The sequence below is a fragment of the Phoenix dactylifera genome, unplaced genomic scaffold (genome assembly GCF_009389715.1).
Source record: "Phoenix dactylifera cultivar Barhee BC4 unplaced genomic scaffold, palm_55x_up_171113_PBpolish2nd_filt_p 000799F, whole genome shotgun sequence".
Lineage (NCBI taxonomy): Eukaryota > Viridiplantae > Streptophyta > Magnoliopsida > Arecales > Arecaceae > Phoenix > Phoenix dactylifera.
Genome location: NW_024068166.1, coordinates 40462 through 50868, shown reverse-complemented (window position 1 = coordinate 50868; position 10407 = coordinate 40462). Strand labels below are relative to the sequence as shown.

Here is a 10407-nt window from a genome sequence, read left to right as displayed (position 1 = left end):
ATATTATTGGCTGTGTAAGACATTTAATTTGAATTAGTTATTTAAAAAGAAGTTTGAACATTATTATTTAAATTTATTTTGTTGTCTGTTTATGATGTCATGATGAGATGCCCGGCATGCTTGTATACGGTGGTTGCTGTGACCCTTGGCTCATGATCTTGGGTCGGAGGCATGACATTTTCATTATTTAATTAGTTGCTTTGACTCCAACTTGGGATCATGGAATACCTCATCTAGGGCACAATCTCCTTTCTAAAGGCCCAAAATATCATGCAGCTCTTTTCTCGTCTTATATGGCCCTCTTTGGTTAATGGGCTCGTAGAAGATGTCTTAATCCATTTGAGGCCTTCCACTAGAAATAACTTTGCCTATGAAGGCTTAAAAAGTAATTTAGTAACCACTTACTGTCAAGAGCCAAGAGTTCTGATGTAATGTAATGAAAGCTTATTTAGAGCTGTCATAAAAGCATCTTGGTCCATTCGGCTGTTCTGAGGTAACAAAAGCTCATTTTTAATGATTGTTTAGTAACAATAATTCATCTTGGTCATCTTAAAACATGATCAGCAGCCTGTTCTAATGTAATAAATGCTGATTTTGAACTGTTAATTTTTCTTTTATTTATTTATTTATTTATTGAGAATGAAGCTGTTCAATTTAGTGTGTAATGCTTGATTAGTCCTTAGTAATTTTTTTGTTAGTAGATATGAGGAACAATATTTTTACATGTTAAAGAATTCACGCAAGTATGATTCATATATAGGCTTTCTTCTTATATATATTTAGGTATGTGATAATTGTGCTATTTCTAATTAGTTTCTTGATATTGTATTTTTATCATTGGTCACATGGAAGATAACTTCATGTAAGAGTCCAATACTTTCATAAGGATCAAGTAGAACTATGTTATATTAAAATGGAAAAATTAAAATTACTCTAGTTGCTTATGGATACCTGAGTTTGAAAACGTATGTAGTGGGTTTACATGTGGTTATAGCTGCTGCATTTGGGACTACATTTCCTATATTTGGTTTAGTCGCAGTTGCAATAACATAAAGTCTCATATTGTTTGCCTGTAAATGAAAACAGTAACTTTATTTGATTGAATTATTGAGATAATATTAATTATATCTCCACCAACCACTTTCCTTTTTAGGATTTGAACCCACTATACAAATGCCTCTATGCATTTTCTAGTTGTATAGTTTGTCATGTACCAAATTCAATCATCAGATAAAGTGTTATAGAAAAGCCCCAAATGCAGTCGATTTACAAATATCTTTGTCAACTTGCAGCAATTCAAACACCAAAAAAGATGAAACAAAGAAAGTTTCACTTCGCATACACCTAACTACAGGTATCCAAATGCACACTTTATTAGTTATTTTTTATTTAGTCATTAAATTAATCATTAATTTCTAAAGATCAGATCTCGAATTTTCAATATAGCTATTACCGCTTCTCTTATACTGAAGCAGTTAATTCGAGACACAATCCTGCTTCAAAGAGACCCAATAAGCAACAGTAAGAAAGAATAGACGCCATAGTGACAAACAGTTTCTCCTCCCTCTATTCCTATATCTCCATCAGCTCTTGGAATTTGAGCATTGCTGGACCTGGGAGCCCCAGAAGCACATTTATGCTCTTCCTCTCCTTCCCATGAGACAAGAACAAGGTCACCTCTTTCTCAGGAAGAGACACGGGCCCGGACTGAATTGGCTCCCCCCACCCAAAGTCTGTGGTATGGAAGGACAGCCTAGACCATGTAGTTATCAGAAGAGTAGAAGTCAGAGAAGGCCTAGCTCTCGTTGCTTCGAAGTAGTCGATCGCCGATCTCATGTACTCATCAGTGACCATGTTCACTGCCTTCTGAACCAGCCCAACCGCGAAGGAGAGCGGTCTCTCCATGAGCTCCCCCGCACTACAAAGAGAGTTGGTAAGCACAATGCCATTGCCAAAGTAGCCCTTTGGGAGGGGAGGGTTGAACCTTGACCTCCCATCCACTGCAAAGAGGAGTTTAGTCTTCTGATCAGGTTGGAGCTTCAATGCCCCAGTCCGGGCTTTCCATACAAATCCAGAGAGTGCTTCGAAAGTAGTACACTTCTTGAGAGCTCCTTCTTCCATGGCCTTCCTCTTGAGGCGCTCAAGCTTATCAGGTTCAAAGCAGAAGGATTTGTAAAGCATTTCTTCTTGGTATAGGTTGCAGGTATCAGAGATATCTTCGATCTCAGCAAATTCATGGTGGGGGAAGGTGATAAGAGGAGGATTCCGGGCCTCGAGAACTCTCCGGTCTGTGAATGGTGGCACGGCTAGCGGCAGGCCCCGTGCCGTTTCTCCCCATGAGTTCACAAATTCCATGGCCCCAAGACCATCAAACATGCAGTGGTTCATGGCTAGTCCAAGGATGAATCCTCCACACTTGAAATTAGTAACCTGGAAGAGAAAAAATATGGCAGGGCCAATTGTGGATCAAAAGCAGCGACTCAAAATCAGTTAACAGTCATCTAATAATACATGAATGAAACTGAAACTAATTCACCAGCTTAGGATAGTACTAATAGATCACATGTCCCATAATGATGGACTGGTGTGAGATGAAGTGGTATGTTTCTATATTTTTTCAGCCGTTGAGCAATTAGATGTTCAATTCCATCCTTTTATCGAAAGAGAGAAAGCGTTTATAACTATTTACTCAAATCAAGCAGCAGTTCGAATTTGTACCAACATCGTGAATTGTGACTCAGTCTGGGCCTTGGCAGCTTTGGCAATGAAGGTTAACTTGGAAAAATCGAAAGCCAGCTGACACGTACGAAAGCTACCTTATCTTTTCTTAAACAACAAACCTATCTTAACAGTCATGCAGATTAAGCTAATGCTACTAGGGAGCAGAAATCACATAAAAACTTAAGACCCAGTGACCAACTTTATAATAACTTTGGATTTTTTACATGGATGTCCTTCTAAATATCGGATTTTGTATGAATACCCTTTCAAAATTGTTATTTGCATGTATTCCCTCTTAAAACTCTGTTATTGTACAAATGCCCCTACTATAATGGTTATTCTAATGGTATTAAGAAAAATCAGATTTATATTAATTAAAAATAAAATAAAATTATAAAATTATACTATTGTCCCTGTCTTCTTTCAGGATCGTGATTTATTTGCATGTCTATCCATTAAGGGTATTTTAGTCATTTTAATTTGAAACCGTTAATTTTTTAACGTCGTTAGATAAAATGGGTACATATACAAAAACAAAAATTAAAAAAAGCAGAATAGTAAAGCAAGTATTTTACGAGGATATACATGCAAATATTAATTTTGGAAGGGTATTCATAAACATTCAATATTTAAGAGGATATTCATGCAAAAATTCTCCTTTAGCCTCTAACAAAGCAAGAATTTTCTTTTTCTGGGTCAGACCTTCATCTAATAGAAAAATGCTTCTCTTTTAGAAAAAAAAAAGTAACATGATTTAGTTTTCCGAGTTGCATGGACTTCTTTTATAATATTCCTAACATTTAACATACCACCAAAGGATTAAAATTTACATAGTTCTAATTACCATTCACATTAGGCCAACCATCACTGCCAACAGGTTAGTTACTAAATAATGGATTTTCTGAGTCGCGAAGCAATCTGATCAGGAGGAGGAAGAAGAAGATGAGCGACTTCCTGACCTGAGCTACCAGAGGAGGTATCTCCAGTATGTTCTTAGCACCAGGAATGTTATAAACAAGCTTGCCTAGAGTCATGGGGTCGGGCTTTGTGATGTCTCCGATGTCTTCCATCTCACAATCTGCCGTAGCCTCGACAAAAACTGCACCTTCTCCTGTGCAATTTACTATAAGTTTACCCTTAGAGCTGATTGTGAGCCGCCCGGCAAGTGGATAGTATTGGACAAGAACCTTCGCCAAGGCCTCCTTGATTACTTCAGCAACTCTCTCCTTTCCTTTGTCGTCTGACTTGAAGCAGTAGACAGTCTGAACAATCACCGCTATGTTTTGGTCGAGGTTGGAGAGGTAGTAGAGGCCCTTATCTGTTTCCTCTGCTGGGGGAACAAGTGTTATCTCCCCTTGCTTGATGCTAAGTTCAAATTTCTCTTTGAGCTCTACAATCTAAACACCAAAGAAACACCATATCATCAACCCAATTACTGGTGTTTAGCTTAAAACAAAAAAGCGATTAGAGATGTAGAATCCCACCAAACAGATATAACAGTATTAACTCGTCATGAGAAGTATATTAGAAGAAAAGGTAAGTAGTCGTTTTTTAAACTTAGGAAAAGAATGCCAGAGATTTATTATATTATGAAAAGGATCATTAACAACAAGCGAACATGAGAGAAAGATAAGAAGAATCAAGTGAAGAATGACGCTGTCTAACTTGAAATGAAAATGTTTCTCTTCACAAAAAAAAAAAAAAAATTGAAGTGCTTAAAGATTTGGATTATTACCAGACGTATAATAGCAGTTAGCTAACATGAGAAGGATATAAGAAGAACTGAGAGTAAGAATCATTGCTGTATAACTGATAACTAGAAAGTAATTAGGGATTTAGAATACCATCTTTGATAGTTGAGGAATACCAAGTCTCAGAACCCAGATGGAAGAGAGGACCTAAAAGGAGAATCCAAGAATTCAGTGGGAAGAAGCAGAGCTGATTCTACTGGGTCATGGAAGAGAGGCATATATAGAGAGAAGCGAAGAACTCAGTCTTCATGCAACTTCTTAACAGTATTTGGTCAACTAAATGTATGAAAAGGACTTGTTCCGTCATTAGTGACCGTTGGGGTTGGGGGATTTATGCAACCAAGCAGCTGAATTCCAGAGAGAGAAGAGGACAATGTGAGGACGATTACGTCATATGGTTGGGGTTGGCTACCGGTTCTGACACCAAACAATACTGGCCACTATTATCTTATTGGGGTTCGGCAGGTGTGGTTGGCCTCCAAATCTGTGTTACCGACAGCTCTAACTCTTTTACCGACAGCTCTAACATGCATGGTTTAGTACCTTGGGATCCAACAATGATATGTTATTAGAGGACTGGTACTGCTGCTAGAACTCTTTTATGTATCGAGAGGGCCCATGAATTACACGGTAATCCACTCCAGTCACCTGAATTGGGGTGTTTACTTGGATCACATCAAGCTTGGATTGAAATTTTTTCAAGCATGGACTCTGGGATCAAGCTTGGTTTGTTTACCGTCATTTCAAACTAAATTCGAGTTTAATTTCAATTCAAGCCAAACACGAGCATATTTGATCAGCTTGATAATTCTAAATTGATCTGCAATCAAATTAAGATTAAATAAAGCTTGGTCCAAAATTTGATTCGGACCTAAATTAACATTTACTTGGTCTATAAAGTTAAAAATATCTATCGAAAATTTAAGTCAATTATGTATTATGTATAAAATATATTTATATATAATTCGAGATATTTGAGCTTTATCGAGCGGAGCTTGATTGAACTAGGTCAATTTTTGGCTCGATTTGAAAACTAATTTTGAGCTTATTTGAACTTAATTGAGCGGAGCTTATTTTCGGCTTGCAGTATGGGGCTTTTACTGGTGACAGGGTTGGGCCCATGACATTACTCTTAAAATAGTGGCTGTTGCAATATTCCATGGGCCATTTTAGGTGCATCTCCCTCCATCATGGCTACCTTAAAATAATAGTCATCAATTAACATTTTAATATCTTAATTCAAACCATAAACATGGGCAAAAGGCATTATTATTTGCTATATATTATTTTTTATTTTACATTTTATTGGCTATGGCACGTCTGTCCTAAAATATTCATCATCAGTTGACATTTCGCTATTAGTATGATCAAAATAATATGCCTATAAATTTAAATCTCCCTTCAAATTAACAATATATATGGACAAAATACACCATTATCTGATCTTTATTGCTCAATATTTTTTATTTTACTGGCTACTGAATTTCATTATAACAACTGTTTTATTCAAAACATTCAGTGCAGGTTGAATTTTGCAGATAATGACTGCTATTTATGTTATGATGATAAGTTACAGTTTTGGTAGTGGCCCTTGTTTAAAGATGGGCATTATCGAAACCTGAGGCCCGAATTATCAGCATCGATAACAGTTGAATTGTACTTGGAAACGAAGTTGTATGCTCATGTTAGACGGCTCTAATCCTCTATCTAAATAAGAAAACAAGAACAAAATTATATGGTCTTCAAAACTTGCATGAAAGTTCTCGCCACACCAGCAACTATCAAAAGATCACGTTCAACCTTCTCCCTTGAGTAGGATATTGAACTTTAATAGGAGAATATTGCATGCCCTGATTTATTTGGCAGCATAACACATTCAAAATTAGTGATTTCCAAGATATCTGGCAGTATGTGCTCTTTTCCAGAACTAAAATGTGCTTGACCATATCTGTACCTTGGTTCTAATTCAAGAAAAAATGTCCAGTTCCTTGTGCTAATATAATGTCTAGCAAACAGACACTACATTAATATGATATCGAGGAACGTGACAACTCGCCATGCACATTTAAAACTTGGCCCCACATGCAAGCAAGTTAACAATTTGTCAGACAACATATATCAATCATTCTAACATTTAAATAAAATTCCAGAACCAACGGTATTTCTAACAAGTTTGATTTGATCATAGGCCAAGTCCAAATAACCAAAAGTTCAAACAATAAGGCAGAACCACATATACGTGAATATAACCTTTTCTCTGAATTTTTAAGAGATCTAATTAGTTCTTACAAAACCACAATATCAAAGAAGTTTCAAAACAAAAATATAGAGGCGGTATCCACCTGTTTGAGACATTTCTCAGCTCATTTCCCAACCTCCATTCATCACCTCCTAACTCTCGAGCTTTTTAAAAAATAGAAAGAAAAAGCATGAGTTGAAAGCCGAGTAAGAAATCAACAACTGTCACCAAAAAGATGAAGCAAATACAAGAATGAAACATTGAACGATTTATAGATTCACGATACAAGATAGCTTATTTGACAAAAGTAGAATTTTCTTAATCAAGATTGCAAATATAATTTCAAGGATTTGTACATACAATCGTTTTTCAAATAAGTATTCCACATTTGATTCCAAAGAGTATTTTATAAGTCATAACTAAAACCCAAATTTCTTATCCATATGCTTTCAATAAGCAATTTATCATAATTTTGCAAAACAGATTCTCAAGTTATTAGTCTATATATGCAGCCATTTCCTTGTGATAATGTCTAAAATATTGAATTTTACTATTAGAGATCAAAAGCCAAAATGATTACTAATGAATGACTCCTATTTATTGGGTCCAAGACATATGCAGACTAAACAAACATAAAATCCAATTATTTTATCAACAACATTTCATCTTATTTTTCCAAATTATAGAGATGGCTCAATTGTTTTTGATATCCACAATCATACAAGGGTTTCAGAAGGCCCCTCCAAAGAGGGGAAGGAGAGCCTGGCGACCACTAAACGACCTAATTCGAAGAGGGGTTCTTCACAAAAGATCTCAGAGATCCAAATCTGACGCAAAAAGAGGTGAATGACTCACCCCCACAAACTTCAACAAGCCAAAATAGAGCAAAGGTGTCCAAGTCTTCCGGATCGTGGGCTTAGGCTATCCAAGGGCTAGCTGCGTAAGTTTAAATGGGAGACCACTAAGGCAACGACTGATGAGGTAGCTGCAATGCAGGAGAGATGCACACAAGTACTGCTGCTTTTCGATGAGGATAAGACATGTCCTCGGTGGAAAGTGGCATTGGTGGGTAAGTTTATTGACAAAGGCTTTTCATTAGATTTTATTCAAAGAGAGATAAAGATACGATGGAATGTGGAAGGAAACTTTAGATATCATTGTTGTTTGAGGGGGTCCTCCTCTTTGATCTGCCATTGGAGGAGACTGAAAGCCGTATTTTAGCCGAAGGACTATGGTCTTGGGCTAGACAGCTGCTGGCGTCCTAATTTCAACCCAGGCTGGGATGATGTCCGTCAAGCTAGGGTTTGGATCTAGCTGCCAAATCTTTCCATAGAGCTATGGGATAAGAAAAATTTTTTAAGTGTCTCTTTGGCTAGAACACCCCTATTTCTGGATAAGTGGACCGAATCATCAGCAAAGAAAGGTTGTGCTCGAGTCTGTGTGCTCATCAATGTCATGCAAAGTGTCTTCCCAAGAGCTTAAATTTGGGTGAAGGACAACTTTATCTTGTAGCAATTCATCTATGAGGAGCTATCAGATATTTGCTACTCTTGCAGTCACATTAGAAAAATCTTAGAATCCTGTGGTGTGCCCCGATCTAGGAGACTAGATAGGTATTTGGACCTTTGATCCATGTAGCTAGGGTACTGACTTCATCATCAATGACCCAAGAGGCTAGACATTCACTCCCTCCAAATCCTACTGGCAGTCAGTCTCCAGACACATGGATGCAGTCACGGAAGACTACAAAAAAATCCCAACCTAGGCAATCAAAGGCTGAGGTTGATAATACCCAAACAAAAGTGCATGGATCCTGGTACACTCCGCTGATGAGTGATAATTCTGAGGAGCGGAAAACAAATTCGATGGAGATCACAATAGCGCCGCTAAGTGTTGAGCTAGCTTTTGGAACTGAGAAGACAAAGAAGAAAAGAAAGAGGTCTCCACCAAAAAACCCAGATATCTGGAGTGCTTTTGGATTGGAGTCTCCACCCCAAACAAAGGTGTTGGTATTGGAGGAGTCAAGCAATCAGAAAGATGATCACACACAGCTGACCCTTACAGCAGTAGTTCCAAAGATGAGAAGCACATGCAAAGAAGTTTGGAGGCCAATAGGAATGTTGGCTACAAGTACTAATGCAACTCAGCAAGGAACAACTCAGATCCACACAAGCCAACTAGAATCCAAGGATGAATCTGCTAGCACCATTGGCCTGGGTAATTCTTCCCAATCCCATGAAACTTATGTTATATAATTACAACATAAGCTTCAAAGTACTACTGAAATAGAAAGTGGGATTACAGTTTCACATCCTCAAGGGAAGAAGGTCCAAATGAAAAGTAGTGGGATGAACGTTGAAGCTAATTCATGTGTCATTCATGGTGTGACTGAAAAGGATGCAGTTACACCAAAAAGTGACCACTTATGACGATTCTAACATGAAATTGTAGGGGTGTCCAGCAAAGCCCCTATTTGTGAATTACACAAGGTCCATAATCTTGCAATATGATCCTTATATATGTTGCTTTCTTGAGACTAGACTCTCAAGTCAAGCTCTAAAGCAAATACATAGGATAATGGGTGTGTTATGGAATATATATATATGATTCCTGCTCAGGGCCTTTTAGGGGGGCATAATAGTTTTCTAGGGTAAAGAACTGGGCAGTATCCAATTCACTCATGTAAATAGGCAAGCTACAATCAAAGTTATTTCTCAAGATCAGAGGCCGTCTTGGATCTTGGGGGCAGTCTATGCAAGTACCGATGCACTTGAACATAGAGACTATTGGATGGAAGTTGAATCAGTCATGTCCATGGGACAACCCTTAGCCTTAAAAGGATATTTCAATTGCATTTTGAATGCAGAAGACAAAAAAAGGGGGAAGCTTTTTCAAGTGGGTAGGGACATCTATGAATGTAGAGCACTTATTCGTCGGGCAGGGCTCATTGATTTGGAATATCAAGGGCCAAGTTTACTTGCTGTAATAACTAATTAGGCTTGGCCAGAGTTTAGAAAAGAATCAATCATGCATTTGTGTTAGATCAATAATTAAACCTTTTCTCAAATTTTAAAGTCTCTCACATCACTAGATTTACCTCTGATCATTGCCCCATTCTATTATCAGCGTTGGATAGCAGCCTTTGTAAGGCAATGTCATTCCGATTTGAGAAACCGTGGTTGCATTATGAAGGTATTATTGAACCTGTGAGACAAGCATGGTGTTGTGATGACAACTACTCTCCAAGGGTCAGGCTCTCTATGCTGCTATAGAACGCCCAAAAAGCAATCACAAAATGAAAGCACCATATTGGTAATATTTCTGTAAGGGGCAGCAATTATATGATCAAATCTATCAGCTGCAAATGTTGGAAGCACAACAAGATGGACTTGATAAGCTATAGCACACACTTCTCCCGATCCTACTACGAGCATGCCACAGGAATCTTTATCTGTAGAAGGTGTTGTGGAGGCAAAAATTACAAGCCACTTGGTTGAAAGAGGGGGATGCTAATACTAATTTCTTCCTGTTACGGGGGAACTAAGCCGCCATGCTCCACGTGACCGGCACGCGCGCCCATGAAGACTACGGCTGTCCTTTGATCCAGCAATCCGACCCCAAGTCGGATATCCTCAGCACCGCAGCCCGACCCCGAGTCGGCTGCCCCCTGATCCAGCACTCCGACCCCGAGTCGGA

The 10407-nt window shown here is 38.1% G+C and overlaps 1 protein-coding gene across 1 annotated transcript; it reads right to left on the bottom strand.

Annotated features, from left to right (window-relative positions):
- Nucleotides 1–1327: 1327 nt before the first annotated feature.
- LOC103698224 (omega-hydroxypalmitate O-feruloyl transferase-like) lies at nt 1328–4674 on the bottom strand. The gene is made up of 3 exons (XM_008780215.4): nt 4566–4674; nt 3681–4118; nt 1328–2430 (listed from the first exon to the last, which is right to left on the bottom strand). Exons 1-3 carry the CDS (start codon nt 4566–4568, stop codon nt 1573–1575), a joined length of 1299 nt encoding a protein of 432 aa, XP_008778437.2. The 5' UTR covers nt 4569–4674; the 3' UTR covers nt 1328–1572.
- Nucleotides 4675–10407: the final 5733 nt, after the last annotated feature.

Excerpts from the sequence above, each read along its gene's own strand:
- LOC103698224 (XM_008780215.4), bottom strand. Across the intron at positions 2,431-3,680 it reads TACCTCCTCTGGTAGCTCAG|GTTACTAATTTCAAGTGTGG; the intron begins GTCAGGAAGTCG and ends TTTCTCTTCCAG.